Source organism: Pistacia vera, unplaced genomic scaffold (assembly GCF_008641045.1).
Source record: "Pistacia vera cultivar Batoury unplaced genomic scaffold, PisVer_v2 Contig899, whole genome shotgun sequence".
In the NCBI taxonomy this organism is placed as follows: Eukaryota; Viridiplantae; Streptophyta; class Magnoliopsida; order Sapindales; family Anacardiaceae; genus Pistacia; species Pistacia vera.
The window spans coordinates 235432-261540 of NW_022196777.1; the positions used below are offsets into that span (position 1 = coordinate 235432).

At 37.1% G+C, this 26109-nt stretch overlaps 1 protein-coding gene across 1 annotated transcript; it reads left to right on the plus strand.

Moving 5' to 3' along the window:
* The first annotated feature begins 24547 nt into the window (after positions 1–24547).
* LOC116119683 (monodehydroascorbate reductase, seedling isozyme-like) lies at positions 24548–25569 on the plus strand. The gene is made up of 3 exons (XM_031405633.1): positions 24548–24670; positions 24734–25023; positions 25086–25569. Exons 1-3 carry the CDS (start codon positions 24548–24550, stop codon positions 25567–25569), a joined length of 897 nt encoding a protein of 298 aa, XP_031261493.1.
* Positions 25570–26109: the final 540 nt, after the last annotated feature.

Genomic DNA, 26109 nt, shown 5'->3' on the forward strand with positions numbered 1-26109 from the left:
TAGACTATCGGCTGTAGGTATTCATGCAGGTTCCCCAGCAAATCCAGCACTGGTGTGTCCTTCGCCTTGTCAGTAGCGACCGTCTCATCCGCAGGTTCCTTGCCCGATCTCCTTCTGACGTCCCTCAACGACCTTAGTGGTTCTTCCTCAGATTCAGTCTCTGACTCCTCGAACTGAATCTGCCTCCTCTTCTTCAACCGCTGGGCCGGAGACTTCTGTGTCGGGTGAGCAGGAGGTGGTTGAGTGACCTGTTATGTCCTGGTCGTTTCTTGCTCAGGATGGGACTGGGAAGGCGCGACAGTTTGCACCGGTTGTACTGCTATAAGGCGAGCAGGTTCGGCTTCCCTTTCTTTCCTCGATCAAGGGAAGTTGAATGGTGCTCGTCGGGGCTGCTCTGATTCTTTCGGAGGCATGGTCGCTGCATGAAGGTGCATTAGTAACTAAGCAAAAATTATTCCACGACCAGAAAGGAATCAATGTGCAACTTACATTCTATGGACTCTAAAGATGCCTGGTTGTTGAAAAAACCATACTTCCGCAAGTTCGCAGTCGTCACGAGCTTCCTCGCATCCCAGCTTTCTTCAGGGAGAACCCCAAAAGACACAATCCTATCCAGGTCGGTGAGCAGGTTCAGGCTAGTCGTCTTGTTAATTGTAAAAGAATGCAGGTCATTAGAAAAAGCGAGCGCATAGTTAATGAATCTAGCGAAAAGGGACCTTCTTGGTTTCTGAAAGTGGCAGTAGCCGTCGTAGCAGAAGAAGAAGAACTTCATCTCATAGGCCCCCGCGTTGCTGCGATAGCTATGTATCCTTTCGGTGATGGTAAATCGTCGAGACAAGTAATAAGAGTCTTTGTCCTTACTCCTTTTGAGGTAATACGAACAGCCAAGCTCCATCGCTATTAGCTTGCCTAAGCCGCTCTCACGGCACGTGATGTACATCGTAACAGCGATGACATACGCGTTTGGCGTTAGTTGCATTGATGCGATCCCGAAGTGATCCAAGACTGACCTAATAAAAGGGTGGAGAGGAATCAACCCCCCACCCTTGAAGATCTCTTCAGAGATCGCAGCCAGGCCATCGGAAGGATGCTGAGACGACTGGGTGGCGTAGAGAAACACCTCCACGCGGATGCCGAACTGTTTCTTTATCCTCTCGAATTCTTCTTGGGTGAGAACTGAGAAAACCTCAAGGGATTCATCCACGGGAACATCCCGCGAAGACGAACCGGCTCCTTCTTTGGATCTAGATGCTGAGGGTTCCATTCCGCAGTCTATAACACTGACAGACAGAAGGTCATTTTAGCCATCGTACGTCGCCCTGTACGGTGGCTTGGGGCAAATTCCCTAAAACCTAATAGTGATTCCAGCCCTCTATCGTCGCACCTCTTATGAAGCATCAGTTGATGCAACGCCATCGTACCACCAAATAAAAAAAAAAAAAAGGGAACAAAAAACCCTTACCTTTTGGGGGACGTGACCGTGAATGGTTCTTGCTTTAGGTATCGGAAAGATGTCAATCGGAAAAGAAAGGCTTCCAGTTTGCAGAGTTTTTGCTCTAGGCAAATGGGATTTTGGCGGTCTCATCTGGAAAATCTGGACTTTTATATGGACTACGAACTAGCGTTTACCGCCCCTCAAAATCGAAACGACATTTCTCTCTCTCTCTCCGCATTAAATGCGCCCCACGTCGCATTTATTGCTGTGATGAGGCTTGTCGTTTCGGGCGCATCATGCAATTAATGCTCTAAGGCACAATAAGGAGTGCCCGATGAAGTCAGGACGCTTGGGCGATGGCTGTCAGGTCATTCGAACGAGGTTTTCACGAAGTCATGTTCGCAAAAGGTCCTATCCCGAGCTTCTTTCATTCAGGTCGGAATGGTCAGGGCCTCCACTCGCGGCATGACTTAGTTTCCAAGGTTTGACGCTCAAATCTTAAAAACTAGGGGACTTCTGTTATGCCTGAGAAATCAAGGGCTGACATGGGAAATCACGTGATGGGGGTGACCTGCTCCCATCAGAACGGTAAGCGTACGTCAAGCATGCAAGACGCCGTGGAGCTCCCATGTGTCCATTTCCCTGCTCCAAATCGCGTGAAATCAGCTTGGAAGGTGGGCAATGTGACGTAAAGCCGGATTTAGTCCTAACATTCACACCAACCCACGGATTTAATGATGATTATCTGCACGCATCTAACTATAAAAAGGAAAAACCATTTCATTAAAGGGATTCGGCCTTTTTGCACTCTGAACTAGCTTTCTCTCTCTCTTGTATCATTGTACCTTTGTATTTACATTTCCCTAATTATTTGTAAGTTAGTCTGCTATTGCGACCTGACCCACGATTCTAATACAAACTATTAGTGGACGTAGGATTTGCTACCTTAACATCCGAACCACTTTAAAAAGCTCTCATTGTTGCATTTACTCTACATTTCATCCATAATCACGTGTGTCTCTTGACCAATCAACACGTTTCGCACGTGTCGATTAGTTGGTGTCAAAAGCACGCATCAACAAGGCCAAAATCTAGTTATGAGGAAAATGTTGGACTCTAATGCCAATAAAACAATTGACTATTCAACATGAAGATACAAGTTGGAGCTTTAACCGGATGGCAATGTTGTTGTGTTTGCCTTCGGATTTACTAATCCTGGATATTGGTATACTGCTACCGCAGGTGATTAAAATGTCAGTTTGATATTCAACCAGAACACAACTTTAATGTATGTTATGAATAAGACTACTATTAGATACACTATGACAATATGTGGCTGTGCCTAAACCAATTGAAGATTATTATCACTGAGTGAGTATTAATGATCTTGGAAATCTCCAACAATTGGTTTACCATAAACATGATGACAGCCAGTGGGATGTTGTGTGACAAGCCATTAATAAACCTTGCACTGTACCTAGCATATGTGGCGTGTTTGGCTTTTCCACTTCAATTGACAATAAAAAAATTTCTTGCAAATGCTTGTTTGGATATTCTCCAATTGTTCCAAATAGTCCCTTCAAAGGGTGCTACCCTGATGTGGGGGAAGATTTTTGTGATTCAAATTCTTCAGCTTTAGATTTCAATATTGAAAAACTTGATGATGCTGATCTCCCCAATGGAGAACTTGCAAATATAACCAAAATCAACAGAACATATGGAAATGATTGTAGGTAAGGGTGTAATCGAGCCCAGCCTAGTCGAGTTAGCCAAAGCTCAAGCTTGGCTTGACATGAACAGCAAGAGCTCGAGCTCGACAGGAATATGGGGGATCGAGTTCAAGCTCTAGCTCGAATAAAAATAGACCAAAACAACTCCTAGTCATAAATTTTACACCAATCAAAATCTCTACAAACAAATCAAATGAAACCCTAAAAAACATTTACATCATACAAAACCCAAAAACAAATCAAACGAAATCCCTAGTTATGTCAGGAAAAAAAAAACCCTAACCATAAATTTTACACCAGTAAAAGCCAATCAAAACAATTCTTAGCATGAAAATTTCAAGTTCAACATGGATAATCGAAAGCGTATGTAAGTCGGCTCAAAGGGGGAGAGAAAAAGGAGGAGAAGAAAAAAGAGAAGGAGAAGAAAGACAAAAGGTGAAGAAGAAGGAAATAGAAGGAGTATGTAAGTCGGCTCAAAGGGGGAGAGAAAGAGAAGAAGGAGAGAAAAGGAGAAGAAAGACGAAAGATGAAGAAAAAGGAAAGAGAAGGAGAACTGAGTCGTTGCGGATGAAGAAGTTAGGGTTTCTCGAGTTGAAATAATTTATATGCAAGATGGTAAATTACTATAACCCTATATTAGTTGTAAAACTAGCATATTTCCCATGCCGAGTCGAGCTCCGCTAAGCTCGCGAGCCGAACTAGTTGAGTATTAGAGAGTTCGAGCTGGCTTGATAGCTTTAATTGCAGGAAGGTAGTCATGGATGATTGCTTATGCATGGCTACTGTTTGGGACTGATCTACTTATCTCAAGAAGAGAATGCCCTTATTGAATGCTAGAAGTAGTAATCATGTCCTGATACTAATAATAAGGTGTCATTCATCAAAGTTCCTAAAATAAAAAATATCTAGGGGGACCAGGACAAAGATAAAAAGGATTTTCATCCCGATTTGCTCTGCTAGCAAGCCTTTTATCATGTTACATATTAGCCTTGATGTTTGAAAGCATTGCAAATTATCATCACCCTCTTACTCGGAGTTACATATCTACAAAGCCATCTCCAAACCCGATAGAGATGAATTTGAAGGCATTTTAGTTCCAGGAGTTGCGTGAAGCAAAAAATGGGTTCAAGAACAAACTCGGTCGAGTAGCATTTAGTACTGTCTTCAGTGGGGCTTTAACCTTAAACAGTGAAGAGGTTGAAGTTGCTATGAAATTTATTGGAGAAGATGATTGAACAAGGTGAGAAGGAGTTTCTGACAGAGTTCTATTGGTCGTTGGATATGGTTCATAATTTGCAAGTAGACGTATTCGAGGACCCGCTCATTATTCATTGTAATTGCTGCAGAGTTCTAAAACTTAATCAAAGTTCTCTATTTGAATGTTGGACGTTGTTTCTTAATTGAAACGAACTAGTGTAAATCAAGTGTCCTATTTACTTTTATGTTTTCTTTTATTGTGTGTGTTTGGTTGTGGTTTCAACATTTGGTATCAAAGCCAACCATTCGTGACTGAGATTTTTTCCTTGATTGAGAATGGTTCACTTGTTTCCTGAGGGGATGGCATTTGGTCAAGCACGTTTAGAGATTGAGAAGTTTGGAGGGCAGAATTTTGAACTATGGAAACTGAAAATGGAGGATCTACTCGTGGACAGAGATTTGTGGCATGTTATTAAAGAGTCAAAACCAAAGATGGTAGAGTTTTTGACTTTTGTCGATAAATCTGCAACATTTGCAGATAAGGAGTCCTCATCAAAGGCAACAGAATGGGATTGTCAAGATTGAAAGGCACGAGGTTTGATCAGAATGTGTCTTGCGGACTCTATGTTGGTGAATGTCTAGGGTGAACTAACAGCAAAAAGCCATTGGGACAAATTGGGATCTCTATATCAGAGTAAGTCTCTTGTTAACAAACTAATTTTATGGAAAAAAATGTATAGTCTGTGGATGAAAGAAGGTGATTCATTTTCGAACACATTTAAATGTGTTGAACACTCTTATGGGGCAGTTGCCATCTGCAGGTATAAATTTTACTGATGATGATAAAGCAATTACTTTGCTATGTTCATTACTGGATTCTTGGGATAACTTAATTGTTGCTATTGGTAGTGGATCAAATGCTCTGTCGTTTGAGAGTGTTGTTGGGGCTTTAATGTTTGGGGAAATTAGACGATAGTCCATGGATAGTTCATCTAAGAAAGCTCTAGTTGTTAGAAGGCAGAGCATTGATAGAAATAGAAGGGCTGGTGATAGGGGTAAGTCCAGAGGGAGGTCTAAGAGCAAAGATAAGTTAGAAGCAAAGTGTTGAAAGTGTGGAAAGATTGGCATTTCAAGGCCGATTATAATACAAGGTTGCTAATGTTGGGAAAAGAAATTCTGAAGCGTCATCTTCTGACCAGAAAAACAAAGAAGCTGATGCAAAACCTAAATATTTGTATTTTGTGTCCTGTATTGTAAAAACGAATCAAAATGCTTGGATTATTGATACAGGTGCTTCATTTCACATGACGCCAAACAGAGACTGGTTTTATGAATATGAATAGTATAATGGTGAAAATGTACCGCTTGGAGATGACTCTATAGTTGGGGTTGTTGGCTGTGGAAAGATGAAGCTAAAGATGTATGATGGAACAATCAAGATGCTCCCTGACGTGAAGCACATTCCAGATTTAAAGAAAAATTTAATATCAATGAGTGCAATGACAAATGCTGGTGTTAATTTCGTTGTGATAAAAGCTCTTACAAGTTGACTTAGGGTTCAATTGTGATAGCTCAAGGTGTTCATTCTAGTACCCTATACAATCTACTAGAAGTACATACCAAGTGTGGAGCAGCAACCTTGTAATGGAAAACACTAATGCGTTGTAACTACAACATGCATAAATAGCAAGTGCACTAGTCGCACAAAGTAATAAAGTGATGAGTGAGTATCATTCCCATAAGGATAGTGTTACTAAGTAGCGATTTCTCTAGTTTAAGTCCTAATTGAAGCAACAATAAATGGGATTGATGGAAAATTAACAAACTAAATACAAATTAACAAATATAATGAATGATAATGAAATTAAAGCAAAACCCACCAACTAACTAATTAAACACTAAAATGCTAGGGTGTTGATTTCACCTAGATACGCTAACCCAAATCATAGAATCTATTACCCAAGTTCTATTCCTTGATTGAAAATCGAATTCCCTAAGTTGTAACACTACCTTCTCGGGCTACATTTCCCTACTTATCCCTATCAAGCTTCCGCACCCAACAAAATGACGATTATAGTTTAAAGTCTTTTAAGCTTTATGAATTTTATCTAGATTTCATAGATCGCTAAACCTATCCTAGCGTTTGCTAATCTACGGTATTTATCCCAGAGGCACAATCACAATCACTTCTCAATCTCATTATGAACAACACACATTTGAATGGTGATCAAGCATCCAAAAGTCATTGCAAAGAGATAAACACTCAATCATAAAATTAAAACTCAAAGTAAATCAATTCATAAATTTGAATCATTGTATCAGTTACATCAAACCCTAGCTAAACAACTCAGTTCATACTCAAAACGAAATAAAATACAAAAACCAACTGAATCAAGATTCATCATTGAAAAACAAGCAAAAGATGGAGAAATCTTCTCTAATTTGAAGCCCAAATCTTCACAATCTTCTCCTTCCGTGAGCTGCCTCCCAAATGACGAATCAGACCCTTTTCTCTCCTTTTTCGCTCTAATTTATACCTCTCTCACTTAAGGATGAAACCCTAGCAGGCCAAAACGCATCATTTTATTTTTACATCTGATGCATTGTAGCCCTTTCAATTATATTCTTGTCGTTCAAGAATCAGCACAATCCAAGGTCTACATATCAAGTTATGGCAAAAACACTGAAGCACGCCCAAGACCTTTTTCTTCAATTCCCAGCATACTTTTCACGACTTCAAGCCAGTTTTCACCCTTGTCCAGTCAGAATTAGAAAAAACCCAAAACATGAAAGTTATAGCTCTTGTTCTTAGCTTTCCAAAGCTTCTAAATTCAGGTCATTCTGAGTTTCAAGCTCAAGTTACACAATTTATGGTCAAAACTATTATTTATGCTAAAATCATCGTTTAGGCCTGCAAGGCAAATAATAGAATTAGGTAACAATTATGGCCCAAATTGTATGAAAAGTATCCTAAATCCTATCAAATTCAATGCAAAATCATAGTGTAAATATGATTATCAAATACCCCCAAACTTAAGATTTGCTCGTCCTCGAGCAAAAGGAATAAAACTCAAAGACAAAAAGCAACAAACAACCAAAAACACAAAACAACAAAATAAAAATGAACAAATAAAATTAGACTCAAACTCAACACAATATGGCCTAGAATTTATGCAAGTCTCTAAGGTTGTTGAAAATTTTACTAGAAAATATTCACCCACTCCAAGAAGTTATAAGTTGCATCGACTATCTTTCTCTATTAGTCCCCCGAGTAGGTGATCCCCACTTCAATCCACATTCCAAATTTCTGATTATTTTATGCAGAAATGTAAAGTTTATCAATGGTGGCAGACTCCATAAGCCTAAGTATGGAACTACTCCCAGTAATATAGACTAGACATCGCTAAGGATCAAAAGGTCTTTGCAAGCTTCTAACGTTAGGCTAGGGTAGTGGGCTCCAAGGAAAGGGATAGGAAACAAAGTAGAGAACTCGGTTTTCCTCATGCAAACACTAAGAGCTACATCAATCTCCACTTTCTTTCTCAACCACCAATCAAAGTATCAACCATTTTACAACCCTCAAACTTGTGCATTTCTTATTTTGATTTTGAATCGAACTAAGAAATTTTTTTTTTTTTTTTGAAATTCAAATATTTACAACACCATTGAGGTCTCTTGCCCCTTCTTTGTGCCATTTTTGCAACCCCCAACTTAGATTTTTGTCCATCCTTATTCCCACACCTCTCAAAGCTCTTTTGTGTCATATATTAGTCCTAATTCTCCTATAGGGTATGATAAAGTGTTTAGGGTATAGGGATTGGAAAAATTTTGTTTGCAAGGAAAATAAGGCTATGATAATCTCATAAGGCTCAAATGGTACTAGGGAAGATTCATTGATGGTCGGCTGGAAAGGCTCAAACTTTCCGAAAAATGCCTAAATCATTTTCTCAACAATGTCTAATCCTAGAATTTCGGCTCAAGCACTTCTCTACTAGGTTCTAGAGTCCCCCAACATTATCAAGACTTCACCTAACCACATAAAATGTTTCTAAGCATGCTGAACACAGTGAAAATGGTGGTTGAACCACTCAACAAACCCTCATCAAAATTCAATCAATAAACATAAACTTGAAGCAATGCTTAACATTTTCCAAAAATAATCCCAACAATTCTAGTTTCATCATAGACTTATGCAATTCATCTAGGCAACAGCAACACAACACACACAAACACACTAAACAAATAACCATCAAAGAACTTAACAAAAAGAAACACAATTTCAAGCTCAAACACATAAACAAACTAAACACAAAGTTTTGAAAATTTTCCTACCCCCAAACTTAAAATGACATTGTCCCTAATTGTCACATCATGCACATCCAAGGAATAGAAAACAAGAGTAAAGGTTACAAGATACTCCCCTGATTAATCCATAAGGTCGATTTTTGTGCAAAATCCTGGCATCTATTCCTTGGCTTCCTCATAATCATCATCTGTCAAACAAGGGAAATCTATGGTGTCAAATGTGTTAGACACCCTCACCGATTAATAGGAAAGAATTACATCCTGATCTCAACCTTATTGAACAAACCTAAATCTAACAAAACAAATAAAGAGCTTAAAACTAGGAAATCAACATCCACTTCCTACTTACAAAACATAAAGAAATTAAAAAAAAAAAACAAAAGAAAAGTGGTTCAGGCTTCATCTTCTTCTACTTCTTCTCCCTTCACACAACTCCCAAATTTGCTAAAAGCACTTCAACACAACAAACCCAACTTCCTCAACAACAAATTACTCAAAATCACATTTCTACACTCCACAATCAACTCAATCCTCAATTCTCAACCAACATCCACAATCAACAAATTCAAGCATTTTCAACAAAACAAATCCACAATTGAAAGTGAACAAATAAATTGCATAAAACTCTTAACCTTACCAAGCCCAAGCTTTCCAACCTTCAATTGCTCCAATTTCATTAAAATCACAAAGAAAGCTCCGAATTTTCAAAACCTAAGGGTTGCCAAAAATTTCTTCAAAATGGTTTAAACCGAGGCAATTGAAAGGTGCATGATTGTTTAACGAGTAAGGGAGTGAATGGTGCTAGAATTTTTGGGGAAAAGTGAGAAATTGAAGAGAGCAATGAAATTCTTCAGAGGCTAGGGTTTGAAATCGCAAAAATGGAGAGAATGAAGGTGGTTTAAAAAAAAAAAAAATTCTTAGGTTTCGCTGCGGCAAAGTTCTTCGTTCAACATAAATTAAACCCAGGTTTCGCCACGGCGAAGACAAATTCTTCGCCAAGGCCAAAAATACAGAGAAGCTATATCTTTTTCAAGTTACTTTGCCGCGGCGAAGAATACTTTTTCGCCCCGGCGAAGTCTGGAGCATTTTCTTTTCTTTTTCCTTACTCAAACTTCACCTGAAACCCAAAAACACTAAATTAAACTAATTCAAAATCATAAGAAAACTAAAATTCAAACAGCAAGAATGAAAATAATTGAAAAGACTTGGGTTGCCTCCCAAGAAGCACTTGTTTATAGTCAAAGCTCACTTTCTCATTCTTCATCATGCGGATCCTTGTAGGGTTCTTCACTTCCCATTGCCACCTCTGGTCTTTCCTTTGGAATTTCAGACATTCTCATAAGCATCTTTTCGGAACTTCAAATTCGTATATGCTTACTGAGATGAGATGTGTTGGTTGTAGTCCAATGTTGGAGTCTCTTCCAACACCAATTTTGACTTGTGCGCATTTACACCAAATTCCTCAAATTGTTCCTTGTGAGGTGAGTTGCTTGGTTGAAATTCCCCTAAGTATCTTGCACACCTTTCCGCTTTGAGATTTTCCTCTTCATTTCTTGTCTTCATGTTCTTCCCACTTTTCTCATTGTGGGGTTGCTTCAAACACTATACCCCTCCTCAATGTTATGACATTTAATTGTTCTTTAGGAATTGTGACCATTGTGCTTGGCAAAGATCCTTGAGATCTCTCTGTCAATTTTTCAACCAATTGCCCCACTTGAACCTCCAAATTTCGAATGGACACTCCTTGATTTCTGAAGTTTGAGCAAGTCTCATTCATAAAACTTGTGGTTTCTTGCATGATTCGAACATATCTTCCAATTTTGACACTCTTTGCTCACATGGTTGATGATTCACCACTGGTTGATGGTTAAGCACTATCATTTGATTTGATTGACTGATTTGATTGCTCAAGGACAAATTTGGGTGATTCCCCCAACCAAGATTATAGGTATTAGCGAAAGAGTCATTTTGCAGCCCTTGTGAACTAACAATGTAATTCACTTGCTCGGTTGTTGAGAAGAATAACTTGTTTCCATCTTGGCATTCCACACTCGCATGGTTTCCTACACAAAATTCACAAGTTATAAAAGGTGAGTGAATAGAATTTACATTCATACCTCCCAGTTGGCTTTGAAATGGTGCAATTTGTGCAGATAATGTGTCGAACGCGTCAACTTCATTTAGACCCATTGTTCTCTTCGGCATTGCTCTCTCATTAGGTCCTTGGTAGTTATTGTTGGCTATCACCTCAAGCAATCCATAAGCATCTTCCGGGGTCTTGTTATTTAAGGCTCCACCTGCTACGACATCTACCATAGTTTGAATATGTGGTAGCAACCCATTGTGAAATGTTTGGACTTGTCTCCAAAACGGTAGACCAATATGTGGACAATTCCTTAACAACTCCGTGTACCTCTCCCAAGCTTCATACAGTGATTCATTGTTGCCTTGCACAAAAGAGGTAATGTCATTTCTTATACTTAAGACTATACAATATTTACAATTAACTACAAAAATGAAATAAAAGCTTCAATTTAGCACTATACTAGACACTATCAATATTAATAATCAACTATCCCGGCAACGGCGCCAAAAACTTGATGCGTTATTACTACAACATGCATAAATAGCAAGTGCACTAGTCGTACAAAGTAATAAAGTGATGAGTGAGTATCGTTCCCACGAGGATAGTGTTATTAAGTACCGATTTCTCTAGTTTAAGTCCTAATTGAAGCAACAATAAATTGGATTGATGGAAAATTAACAAACTAAATACAAATTAACAAAATATAAATGAATGATAATGAAATTAAAGCAAAACCCAACAACTTAACTAATTAAACAATGCTAAAAAATGCTAGGGTGTTGATTTCACCTAGATACGCTAACCCAAATCATAGAATCTATTACCCAAGTTCTAATTCCTTGATTGAAAATCGAATTCCCTAAGTTGTAAAACATACATTCTCATGCTACATTTCCCTACTTATCCCTATTATGCTTCCGCACCCAACAAAATGAAGATTAATAGTTCAAAGGATTTTAAGCTTTGTGGAATTCTATCTAGATTTCATAGATCGCTAAACCTATCTCTAGCGTTTGCTAATCTATGGTATTTATCCCAAGAGGCACAATCACAAATCACTTCTCAGTCTCATTGTGAACAACATACATTTGAATGGTGATCAAACATCCAAAAGACATTAAGCAAAGAGATAAACACTCAATCATGAAATTAAAACTCAAAGTAATTCAATCCATATAAATTTGAATCATTGTATCAAGATTACATCAAACCCTAGCTAAACAACTCAGTTCATACTCAAAAACGAAATAAAACAACAAAAACAAACTGAATCAAGATTCATCATTGAAAAGCAAGCAAAAGATGGAGAAATCTTCTCTAATTTGAAGCCCAAATCTTCAATAATCTTCTCCTTCCATGAGCTGCCTCCCAAATCACGAACCAAACCATTTTCTCTTCCTTTGCTCTAATTTATACCTCTCTCACTAAGGATGAAGCCCTAGCAAGCCAAAATGCGTCGTTTTATTTTTACATCTAATGCAGGTTTCTCCGTAGCGAAGTCTTTTTCTTGCCGTGGTGAAGACTTTCAGGCAAAATTGAGCCTGATAAAGTCTGAATCTGGAAAAGGTTAAACATATGAATTGTAGCCCTTTCAATTATATTTCTGGTCGTTCAATAATCAGCCCAATCCGAGGACTACAGCTCAAGTTTGGCAGAAAAATGAAGCACGTCCAAAGACATTTTTCTTCAGTTCCCAGTGTACTTTTCCAGATTCAAGCCAAGTTTTCACCCTTGTCCAGTCAGAAATAGGAAAAACCCAAAACATGAAAGTTATAGCTTCTTCTTAGCGTTCAAAGCTTCTAAATTTAGGTCATTCCGAGTCTCCAAGCTCAAGTTACACAATTTACACTCAAAACTGTCATTATGCTAAAATCATCGTTAGGCTTGCAAAGACAAATTAATAGAATTAGGTAGCAATTAGGCCCAAATTGTATGAAAAGTATCCTAAATCTATCAAAATTCAATGCAAAATCATAGTGTAAAATATGATTATCAAAGACCAACAGTGAAGATGAAACCTCAATGTTGTGGCATCAACGATTAGCACATATTGGGGAAAGGGTTACAAGTGTTACCATAAGGAGATGGTCGTAGGAGTTCCCAACTGTTCTATGGGATTCAGGTTCTGTGAGGATTGGCTACATAGGAAATAGATGGGAGAGTTTTCCAACAACTGGTACAAGGGCAAAGGGGATCCTAAATTTATTCATGTGATATGTTGTGGCTACTCCAATAAGTCTCTTGGTAATTCGTATTATGTCTCTTTTACTGACAATTTCGAGATACTCGTGGTATTTTTCATGTAGAGTAAAGCTAAAGAGTTAGAAAAATTCAAAGGGAAGGTTTGATAGAGAATTAAACAAGAGAAAAAATTAAGGTTCTTAGGACAGACAATGGTGGGAATTTTGCTTAGAGAAGTTTGATCGATTCTGTGGATAATGTTATTGACGATAGAAGACAACTCTTATACCCCCAAATAGAATAGGTGGCAGAATGTCGGAATAGGTCACTCATGGAAAAGTAAGGAGTATCTGAGTGGTGCTAGTTTATCAGTTGATTTCTAGGTTGAAGCCGTTGTTAATGCATGTTATTTAAACAATAGCCCTCCTTCATCAGTGTTACAAAAACAGACCACCATTGAGGCTTTGTTTGGAAGAAAGCCACAGTTTGTCTACTCTGAGAGTTTTGGGTTGTGATGATATGTCCACGTACCAAAAGAAAAGAGAAGCAAGCTAGATAGTAGAAATACAAAGTGTATCTTCATCTGGTATAAAGATGGGTCAAAGGTACAAGTGTGTAATCTAAAAACAATAGTGTTTGGAAGAAAAAGATGTGGTTTTAAAGAAAAGATGTGGTTTTTAGAGACTTAGTCAAGAAAAGTCTGTTCATGAGTCTTAACAACCGAGACATTCATTTGAGTGTCAGAAGTCAAAACATAGAAGAGTTAGATTGATTCTGACAACGATGAAATTGAAGCTTACATTTGATGAAGATGTTGAGGATGTAGTGGCAAGTCTGATTCAGAAGATGATATCCCACTTAAGCCAATTATGAGAGATCTACTAGAACTAGGAGACCACCTGAGAGATTCACGCTTTCTACATGCTTGAAAATTCAGTAAGTGACGATCCTAATACCATTAAGGGGCAAGAAGTTGAATGATGCAATTGGTAGGAGAAAGCACAAAAAAGGAAATGAGTTCTCTGCATCGTAATAAAACTGGGATTTGGTTAAATTTCCTAAAGATAGAAAGGCAATGGTTGCAAATGGGTATTGAAGAAGAAGTTTAATGCAAATGGAGAGGTGGAAAAATACAAGGCCCGTTTGTTGCAAAGGGTACTCACAGATAGAGGGGTGTTGATTATGGTGAGGTTTTTTTCCCCAGTTGCTAAATTAAATTCCATCAGATGTGTGTTGTTTATTGTTGCTGCCTATGAGTTAGAAGTTGATCCACTAGATGTGAACACAGCTTTTTTGCATGAAGATATAGAGGAGAAATATTATGAGCAACCTGAGGGCTTTGAAGCGAAGGGTAAGGAAGAGTATGTGCATAAGCTAAAAAATCCTTGCAGGTTGGAAATAGTCACCACATATGTGTTATCAAAAGTTTGACACATATGCCTTTCAATTGGTTTTTCACGCTGCAGACTGATCACTGCGTGCAAATAAAAAGGTTAGGCTCCAAGTTCATTATTTTAACCTTATATGTTGATGATATGTTGTTAATTGGTAATAGTAGGAAGATGATTAGCATTATGAAACAATTATTGGCTAAACAATTTGACATGAAAGATCTAGGGCTAGCAAACTTTATTTTAGGGATACAAATAAAGTAGGATCATGAGAAATGAGAGTTGTGGTTGAGTCAGAGAGAGTACATTAAGATAATTTTAAGAAAAATCAACATGTTTAACTACAAGCCTGTGAAAGTTCCTTAATCTCTGGGGTCTAAGTTGTCAGCAAACCAGTGCCCAAAAAAGAAGAGGAAGTTGAAGAAATGATGCATGTGCCATATGCAAGTGAAGTGGGGAGTGTTATGTACGCAATGTTATGCACCAGACATGATATTACTTAAGCAGTGGGAGTTTTAAGCATGTATATGTCCAATCCTAGGAAAGAGTACTGGACAGTGGCCAAAAGAGTACTACGTTACTTGCGTGTTTTTTCAGACTTTCAATTGTGCTATGGGGGAAGAGAGAACTCTAAAAACAATATAGTTCTTGATCTACAAGATGCAGTAGATGCTGATTAGGCCAGAGACATTGAAAATAAGAGGTCCACAAATGGGTTTGTTTATTCATTATTTGGTAGTGCTGTGAGGTAGATAAGTAAAAGTCAGAGTACAGTTGTTTTATCATCCACAAAAGCAGAGTATATGACTCTCACTCATGCTACAAAGGAAGCAATTTGGCTTCAGAGATTGTGTATAGAGCTTGGTTTTGTGCAAGGAGTAGTAAGGTTAGGATGTGATAGTCAAAGTGCCATATTTTTCGCTAAAAATCTGGCATTTCATTCGCGTACCAAGCACATTAATATCCAATTTCACTTCATCAGAGAGAAGATTGATAAAAAGGTTGTTTACTTGGAAAAAGTTGATACAGCAACCAACAGTGCAGATTTCTTAACCAAAGTGGTAAGTATAGCGAAGTTCGAGTGGTTTACTACTAAGATGGGTCTAAGAAAGAATGAAATTGGCAAGACTCGTGCATTGACTGCAAAGTATTCACCAAGTGGGAGATTGGTGGATATGGTTCATAATTTGTATGCAAACGCATTTGGGGTAAGTCCAATTAGTAATTGGACTTGTTATTAATTTACTAATATTTGGGCCTGGGTTAGGTTGGGTTAGATTCAGGTAAGCCCAAATGGGATAGGGTTTTCTATTATATATATTGTGTAATAGTGAGAAACTTGATGTAATCAAAATAGAGAGTGAGAGTGAGATACCATCATTATTCATTGTAATTGCTATAGAGTTCTGAAAATTAATCAAAGTTCTCTATTTGAATGCTAAACTTAGTTCCTTAATCGGAACAAACCAGGGTAAATCAAGTGTCCTATATACTTTTATGTTTTCTTTTATTGTGTGTGTTTGGATGTGGTTTGAACAGTACTCATCATAAAAATCTTGTTCGTCTTTTGGGAATTTGCAATGAGCACATTCACAAACTTCTAGTTTATGAGCTCATGAAGAATGGAACTTTTATCTAGTTTCCTGTTCGAAGAAGAAAATCCCAATTGGGATCATAGAGTTGGAATTGTGCACAAAATTGCAAGAGGCTTGTTATTTTTGCATGAAGGGTGTGACACACAAATCATTCATTGTGACATAAAGCCACAAAATATTCTTCTTGACAAAAATTATACTACTAAAATTGCAGATTTTGGCCTATTCTAATATCAACAACAATTGTAATTCCCTCTATTGGTCTCATAAAGAAATTAACAGTGCCATCTTTATCAAAACATCGAATCTTCTTAAGTCTTTCTGTAATCTCTCCTCTAAACCATCCATATATACGTAGCAAAAACAATATCCAATATGTTTAGACCTCTCTTCTTTATAGACTTGATGAATGGATCATACATTAGTGTCAATTCTTCTGCAACTCTTTGTTCATCATTATTCATCGAAGGGTACCCAGGTCCATTTGTAAAACTTCATCAGAAATAATTGAACCATCGAATAAGTTGAATGCAATATCGTGAGTAAGTTTATCAATTTGAATGACACAACGGGCCCGATGATGAGGCAAATTTTCAGGATTTTGCAGCCATGAGAAGATAACGGGCTTGTCAGGCTCCTATAGTGAAACATATTGGACTCTGAAGTTGGGTTTGATTTTCGAAGAATGGTTTGAACTTGGGTTAATTCCCCTGGCTGAGAGGGTCTAGAGTGTGCTGCTGTTACGTGGTTGAGATTGGCAATACCCAAAAAATGGAGAAGAGTAAAACGAGTAACAACATATTCAATGTTGAAGCCATGGCTAGCTGTGTTGGGAAAAAGCTTGAGTCTCGTTGTGTCTATATAGGCACTTTAGATTGCATTGTTTTGCATTTTAGGCCCATCATATGGCCTATTCTAATTGATTATGGTCACACCCGATCTGTTGGTAATATGGCTTTTAGGAAAGAAAAATATCTTGATCATCAATTTTAGTATCCTTCCAAAATTTATGTTATTTCAAATCTTAAAAGCCAAAGTTTGTTCTTCTGATAAAATTTCTTTAAATTGTTAAATAGATGTGTGTGTTTATAAATACTAATTAAATCCCTAAAAAGACAAACCTATCTTAATTGCAAGCAGGTTTGATCTGTCCCGTCACTGTTAAGTAATTCAAATGGGTTCAAACAAATTTGCAAAAAAGGACTATTTCTTATTTTACATTACCTAGGGACTATTTTTAGCTAGCTTAATATATTGTACAATTAACTTGGGTAGCTAGTTATCTATATCACTTATGGACAATTATATGCCTAGTTCACACACATATCTTGGAAGTTGGATCCAGATGTTACTGATACTGATAGGGACTAAAATGTTACTAAAAACATTTCTAAGACTAATGGTTACATAAGTCAAACCTCATAGATGAAATTGTCATCTTTCTATTTCATAGAGAAGAAAACATGAGTAGAAGCAGAAGAAGAGTATATCAAGTTTGGGGGACCTATAGCACTTACTGTGTAGTCATACTAATCAGGAATTTAGTATTGTATGCACTAAGTTGAACAGGAACTTATTGTTTATATATATGATGAACAAAAAAATGGTAGATTCCACCAGTGTTTACCTAAAATTAAGGTTGGTTTTCTTGTGGTTGATTTACTAAATAAAAGCAAGGTCACTGGTGTTGGAGTTTTCTTGTGGTTGATTTACTGAATAAAATCAGGGTCACTAGTGTTGGAGTTTTCTTGTAGTTGATTTATTGAATAAAATTAGGGTCACTGGTGTTGGAGTTTTCTTGTGGTTGATTTATATTCATTGTAAACAAGAGAGGTAATGCAGTATTGCAATAACATTGACTATATTGGACGTAAAATGTTAATTGGATGAACCAAGGTAAATCAAACGTATTTCTTCTTTCTCTTTAGTATTTGTAGCTTGTGTGTGTTTACTATTTTTGATTTCGTATTACTCTCTATTGGTTCAACTTGTTTCTTACATATTGATGATTGTTTAATTCAACATTTCTCTTTTCGTTATTCCATCTTTTAATTTGGCAGGCGCTATAGCTAACCTGCAGTAATTAATGGACGGGATGTTTGATTTTGATTCAGAAAGAAAAAAAATCAATTTTTATTACTTCAGCTAAAGAGCTTAAGAAGAAGATACAAAATGCACTATTACACTTTTATACAAACCTAGTAACTATGGTCAAGTTAACCACAATTAAGCTAACTAAGTAACTAAGTAACTGCAACAGTTAACTGCTAACTAACTGTATTTACAACTCAATATCAACTAACCATAATACAATAATCCAAGACCCCCTTTCAAGTTGGTGGGTGATGAATATCCAGCACTCCGAACTTGGACAACAAATGGTGATGAGTAGTAGTAGGAATAGCCTTAGTAAACAAATTAGCAGGCTGGTCTTGTGTAGGAATATGGACTGGATGCACTAAACCTTCTTTAATCTTTGTACAAACAATGTGACAATCAATGTCAATGTGCTTCGTACGTTCATGGAAAATGGGATTAAAGGCAATGTGAATGGCTGATTGATTATCACAACCAAGAGGAATGGGAAGCTGTAGAGGAAATCCAAGATTAGTGAGTAATTGAGACAGCCAAATAAGTTCAAAAACCGTGGAGGCCATAGCATGATATTCAGCTTCTGATGAAGATCTAGACACTGTGACTTGTCTCTTAGATTTCCAAGACAGCAAGGAGTTGCCCAGAAAAATACAAAATTTGGTTACTGACTTGCGGGTCATGAGGCAGGAGGCCCAGTTAGAATCACAAAAGGCTTGAAGCTGCAGTGTGCCTTTAGCTAGGAAAAACAAACCTAAACCAGGAGAGCCCTTCACATATGTAACAATCTTAAGGGCAGTATTGAGATGTGATTGTTTGGGCTTATGCATAAATTGATTGAGTAAGTTCACTACAAAACTCAAATCAGGTCTAGTTAGGCACAAACATAACAATTTACCAATCAATTTTTAACATACCGATGGATCACTCAAGATAGGATTAGTTTGTCCAAGAAAAGCTTGATCATATTCCACATTAGTAAGCTTCAATTGAGGGTCAAGTGGAACCAAAGTGGGCTTGGCAGTAGCTAGACCAAATTCAGCTATCAATTACAAAGCGTAATTCCTTTAACATAGACTTATACCTTTGGAAGAGCGAGTCACCTCAAATCCCAAAAAATATCTACGAGATCCTAAGTCCTTGAGCTTAAAATGAGAATGCAAGAGATTTTTAGTAGCCTGTAATCACTAAATCATCAACATAAACAAGAAGTATAACAATATGACCATGATTTTTCTTAAAGAAAAAAGAATGATCTAAAGGGGACTACTTAAAACCTCCTGTCAACAAGGCAGTGATGAGTTTAGTGTTCCATGCCCGAGAGGCTTGTTTCAAGCCATATAGTGACTTCTGTAATTTACAAACTAAGACCTATCATGTTGATTAGAAAAACCTTGTGGCAGGTGCATATATATCTCTCCTTGAAGATCCCCTTGCAAAAAGGCATTATCAACATCTAAATGAAAAAAAGGCCAAGCTTTCAAAGATGAGATAGCCAATACCAATCTTACTATCACCATTTTCACTATAAGAGAAAATGTCTCCTCATAAGCACTGTCTACTTTTTGTGTAAATTTGTTGGCCACTAATCTGGCCTTATATCTCTCTAAAGTCCCATCAGCTTTATACTTGAGTTTATATACCCATTTGCACCCTATTGGAACCTTACCAAGAGGCAGGGGAACCAAAGACCATGTCCTATTTCTTTCCAAGGCTTGAATCTCTTGTTGGATAGCTATAACCCAATTGGGATCCTTCGATGCTTGGGTGAAAGAATTGGGTTCAGTAAGGGCAGATATGCTAGACAAACATTTTTGGTAAGTTAAGGAAAGGTGATTATAGGCTATGTAATCATGGATGGGATATTTGACAGTAGAGATTAGAGTGGACTGTGGCAAAGTAGGACACACAAAATCTGTGATCCAAATAGGTGGCTTAGTGGTCTACTAGATTTTCTAAGTTGATTGTGTGAAGGTGAAAATGTAGTAGGTACAACTGAAGGTAAATCAGGAGCTGGTAGACTAGATAAAGCAGGTTCTGTCTCATGAAAAGTACTAGAATCAGAAGATGGGGAAACTAACTCTTCTTTCATAAATTTTTCAAGAAGAAAATGTGGTTTATTGGACTAATGCATAAGGAAAGGAAAAATTTGTTCATGGAATATAACATCCCGACTGACACTTACTATCTTGGACTGTAAATCATATAGTATATACCCTTTCTTAGAAGTAGAATAACCAAGGAAAACACAGGGGATGGACCTTAGAGCAAATTTATCTTGAAGGGTTAAATTTGTAGCATATGCCAAGCACCCAAAAACCTTCAAATGATCTAATTTAGGTTGATGGCCATAAAACTTTTCAAAAGGTGAAAGACAAAGTAAAACCTTGGTAGACAATCTATTGATAATATAGACTGTTGCTTTTACTGCATATTGAAACTTAAAGGCTCTAGCAATGTTAAGGATGTGTCTATGCTTTCGTTCTAGTACTCCATTTTGCTGTGGGGTGTAGACGCAACTACTTTGATGTACAATATCTAAGCTAGATAACAACTCATGACAATGTTGATTAAAGAATTCTGACCCATTGTCTATTCTAATACACTTAGGGGTTCTATTGTACTGATTTTGTATCATAATAAGAAAATTCTTCAAGGTTTGATACACATCAGCTTTAAACTACATAAGAAACAGCCATGTAGTCCTTGTATAATCATCTTTAACAGTAAGGAAATATCTTGCATTACCTTGCGTTGGTACCTTGTAAGGGCCCCAAACATCTAAATGCAACAATTCAAATACATTTGATGTGTTTGTCTCATTAAAGGTAAAGGGTAATCTAGTTTGCTTGGCTAGGGGACAAACTTCACAATGGAATTTATATTGACCTGAAAGTCCATGATTCAAAGTTTGTAAAACTGGTAATGGTGCATGCCCCAATCTTCTATGCCAAAGTACAATATCCTTAGTATACAAAAACTTTATTGATAAACCAATAGCAGTATCAACACAATTAGTAGAATTGCAAACTGTCCCTTTATTATAATCAGACCCGCATGTGCCTAATGCTTTCCTTAAAACTAGAACAATATCATGTAAACACATCTTTATTTTGGAAATAGGGATGAAATCATACAACCCTTGGCATAGCTACCAATCCCCCTCAGTTTGCCACTCCAAAGATCCTAGACAATACAAAAATTTGGATAAAAGATGGTGGAACAATGACAGGAAGAAGTCAATTTAGATATTGATAGTAGGTTGTATTTGAAATCAAGCAAAAATAGAACTTTCTCAAGCAATAAGTCCTCTTGCAATCTAACAGAACCAACATTCCTAATTGAGGTTTTAATACCATTTGGAAGACTTACAAAGCTATTAATTGATTGTTAGCTAGCTATGGCAGATTCAAAATTGCAGAAGTCATGGGTCATATGACCTGTGGCCCCTGAATCTAGTATCCAATTACTTGCATTATCAAGACTGGAACATAATGAGATGGTTTTACCTACAAGATTAGCTGATGGTGCTATTAAATTCTCTTTTCCTAGAAGCAACTGCAGTAGTTAAGCATACTGTTTTGGAGTCAGACATATCCCAGGTTAGCTCATTTTTTAACATTGTCAATAATAGCTTCAATATTCAATAATTGCAACTATGATCCTTGCTCCTAACTAGGTTGAGCTTGATTGGCTTTAGCTTTCATTCCAAATTTCCCCTTCGTAATTTGAAAGTCAGCTAGCATGAAATTTATAGCAGGTATCTCTTTTGTGTCCAGGTATATAGCTGTAATCACATTCGATGTAAGGTTTCTTCCCCTTTACTTTGAATTTTGGCCTGAATTTCTTTGGTTGCCTTGTGAATACAATGTCGTAGTAACTTCAGTAGCCTGATTATGTCCTATCAACACCTTTTGACTCTCATCTTGGCTTCCTATAAAGTAAGCTTGCTTCACAGATGGCAGAGGGACCATTAACAGTATTTGACTTTGGACCATTGCATAAGAATCATTGAGTCCCATTAGAAATTGCGGTAATTTTTGCTTATTTAGGTGAGCTAAATAAGCATTGACCAAGTCACTATTTGGTGGTAGTAAACTCACCAGCGAACTCAATTCATCCCATATAGTCTTGAGTTTGTTATAATAAGCAGCAACTGAGCTTGTTCCTTGTACCAGATTGACTATCTCTCTATGAATCCCAAACACTCTTGTTCCATTTATCTTTTTATACTGCTCTTACAAGTCCTGTCAAACTTGATGAGCACTAGTTGAATATACAATATTGTTAAAGATTTCCTCTGGCACAGTATTGAGGATCCATGCAAGAACTAAGGAGTTATAACGCTCCTATTGAGCATGCAGAGACTGATTAAACTTAGACTTCTCACAAGATCCATTGACAAACCCGAGCTTATTTTTTGCTCTCAAGGAAATGTCATGGCACGACTCCATATTCCATAATTCTCTGTTCTAGTGAGCTGCTCCGAGACTAAGATTGAACCAGGAGTGTCTGATGGATGAATGTAGAGAGGAGATCCAGAATCGGTGACATTCAACATTCTTATATCTCAGTTTGTATCTTTGCTAAAATGGATGAAATTGATGAAACGAAGAAAGAATCAAGATGAAGAATTCAAGGAACAAGATGAGCCCCACTTCAGATTTGAGCTGGCTCCTTCAATTGGATCAATTCAGTAGCTTAGAATACCGCTCTGATACCATGTTTGATTTTGATTCAGAGAGAAACGAAGATCAATTTTTATTACTTTAGCTAAAGAGCTTAAGAAGAAGATACAAAATGCACTATCACACTTTTATACAAACCCAGTAACTGTGGTCAAGTTAACCACAGTTAAGCTAACTAACTACAACAGTTAACTACTAACTAACTGTGTTTACAACTCCATATCAACTAACCACAATACAATAACTACAATACAACAATCCAAGACGGGATATCTAAGAGAAGTGAAAGAAAAAAAATCCTAGAATGCATAATATATACTAATTAGTAATTCCTTTCATTTTTGTTAATAATATCCTTAGAACTGGTCAAAATCAGATGGTTTTTTCCAAGTTTTCTCAACTAGCTAGGCATAGCTATTTCCAAACTAGTTCAAACAGCAATATAATACATGCCTAACTCATCTTATAACATCATGGAAATTAACGAACTCTCTATTACGTCAATAATTAGGTCTTAACTTTGATAAAAAGAGTTTCTGCATGTGAAGTTAGGCATCGCATGATCAGTTATGACATGTAAAGATGTAAATTCAAAATCTAAGAAACTAATTATAGCAGATTTAGAGTATACATATCATTTTGCAAAATATATGTTGTTCTATGATATCAGTTGCATCTATCTTCAAGGTGAAGCCTAAGAATGAGACACCCACCTAAAGAGGTCAGTCCACAATCGGCTAACAAGGGCTCTCAAGGTAAAGTCACCATAGAACCTGTACATCACATCAGCAACAAAGGAAGAGGATGCAAACACAAACCTCCAACCTATATTTGTTTTTTAGCCTTAGGTTCCTGTTTTGTTGGCATGTTATTTTGTGAGTTCTAGTGCCTTTGAGCTTTGCCTGTGTTGGCTCGTAAATTTTGTCCCTATGCTTTTTTGGCTTGTGTTCTCTCTCGGATCTGTCCAAGTTTTTTTGGTGAGGGAGTCCCTTCTTTTGGCTGTATTCTTTTATTCTTTTCTATTACAATTACCGGGTTTACCTAAAAAGAAAAAAAAAAGATGAAGCCTCTAGGTTTTGGATATTTTTTCTTCTTGATTAATTAGAAGATGTAACCAAATTCTCTTGGTTTTAATGCGAAGTTGCCACCAATAAGCAACCTAGCCAACTATTTTTACATTGGAAATTGATATATCTCACCAATATTTAAGGGTCAAATCGAAACTTAAAACACATTTTTGGGCCATTTAAATTTGACTACTCATACAATTTTCTTCCCATTTAACTACGTACCTTTCCTCTTCATATCCTTTGTTTGAGAAGTAATCCTTATGATTTTGAAGATGTCATGCATAAATTGATATTATCAAGATACGTCTAACTCGATTAGTAAACTGAGACTTGATTGGATTGGATAATATATATGTATATATGTATCATCGAGTTAAACTATAGTAGCCTATAAGTGATAAATATTCAACCCAATATAACATGGGCTCAAAAGAACATGATTGCAGNAATTTTATGTTTTGAGTTGAGAAATGTCATCTATTTTAACGATGAAATCAGTTTCCTGTTTAATTGTAGGGCTACTGATGTGGATTCAGACGCCCATGATAAAAACAAGAAAAATATTACGCTGCTAGAGAATGCTGGTCTGCACTGCCTAACTTAAGAGCTTATTGAAAAAATAGAGTTTGGATGAAACGATTTTGAAGATAGTATTCGCATAGAGGGATGAAAGTTAACGAAAGCGAAGAAAAAATATTTTTCTACACTTTTAATGCTTTTTTTTTACTCTTAAAACGGTTTATGGATGTTTTTCGGATGTTTAAATTTTACGAAACAAATGGCAGAAAAACAACTCAGGTATGTGATCACTGGCGGTGGTGTGGCGGCGGGATATGCAGCAAGGGAGTTTGCCAAGCAGGGTGTTAAGCCAGGAGAGCTTGCAATCATCTCCAAAGAAGCGGTGGCTCCATACGAGCGTCCCACACTTTAGCTAGGAATATCTTTTACTAGAGGGACCTGCTAGCCTCCAGGTTTCCATGTCTGTGTTGGAAGTGAAGGAGAGTTTTCGCCAGAATTTTTCCTCAGTACAGAAATTATCCAAGGAGGATACATTGGTCTTGAAGTTAGTGCAGCTTTGCGAATCAATAATTTTGATGTTAGCATGGTTTTTCCTGAACTATGGTGCATGCCTCAGCTCTTCACTGCTAGTATTGCAGCATTCTGTGAAGGTTATTATGCTAATAAAGGTAACGATGTCCATTGGAGAACAGTTGTGTTGAGTTTAAGGCTGACTCTAATGGAGATATCAGAGAAGTAAAACTAAAGAACGGCAGGGTGCTGGAAGCCGACATTGTTGTTGTTGGTATTTGAGTTAGACCTGTAACAGCTTTATTAAAGGGGCAGGTTGAAGAGAACAAAGGTGGGATAAAGACTGATGAATTTTTCAAAACAAGTGTTCCTGATGTGTATGTTGTGGGAAATGTGCCTACTTTGCCTCTGAACTTGTACAATAATGAGATGAGAATAATTGAACATGTCGACCATGCTCGCAAATCAGCTGAGCAGGCTGTAAAGGCCATCAAGGCAAGCGAGGACGGGCGCAAAACGGTAGCGGAATATGACTATGTTCCATTTTTCTTTTCTCGTTCCTTTGATCTCTCATGTAAATTCTATGGTAACAGTGGTAGAAAGGCCACGGTATTTGGGGACAATAATCCAGCATTACCTCAGCGGTTCAGAACATATATATTGGATCAAAGATGGAAAAGATTGTTGGAGCATTCTTTGAAAGTGGGACCCCAGAAGAAAACGAGGCCATTGCGAAAGTTGCTAGGCTTCAACTTAATGTTCATAATTTAGATGTTGTGAGAAAGAAGCTGGCTCTTACCTCGAAAGCAATCGGCAGGTGAGAAAGTTTATTGATCAGTAAAGCTTTGAAAAGCTAATGGTATATGGAAATTAAGCATTGAACAGAAATTTGTAAAATTGGTTATCATTCTTGGTCCAATTAGTGAAGAGGCATTGATCTTAAATTGATATATGTGTGGTAAAATTACATGATTAAATATATGTAATGCTACATCACTTAAACACACGAAATTGAGATAGAAAGTTGGGAAAGACGACATTACCCAAAGTTCTTGTAGATATTCTTAGGATTCAAATTCTTTTTAGGCTAACTTAAAGAGATGAGTAATGTTACACATATCTGAACCTGTATGCTAATTGAGTTGATAGATCATTAATTCACATATACTCTACCAACTCAACCGTCATATAGGTATACAAATTTGGGATTACAATTTTACATGTAAATTGTTTTTAATAAAAGACACATACAAATATAAATTCCATAAGGGTAAGTCATTTGCCTTTGGTTCGGCTCTAGTTGAGTTTAAC

What these genes read in the sequence shown, in the direction of transcription:
- LOC116119683 (XM_031405633.1), top strand. Translation starts at nt 24,548, where the DNA reads ATGGCAGAAAAACAACTCAGGTATGTGATCACTGGCGGTGGTGTGGCG. An exon ending in CAATCATCTCCAAAGAAGCG is followed by an intron (nt 24,671 to 24,733) that starts GTGGCTCCATAC and finishes GGGACCTGCTAG; the next exon opens with CCTCCAGGTTTCCATGTCTG. An exon ending in CTAATGGAGATATCAGAGAA is followed by an intron (nt 25,024 to 25,085) that starts GTAAAACTAAAG and finishes TATTTGAGTTAG; the next exon opens with ACCTGTAACAGCTTTATTAA.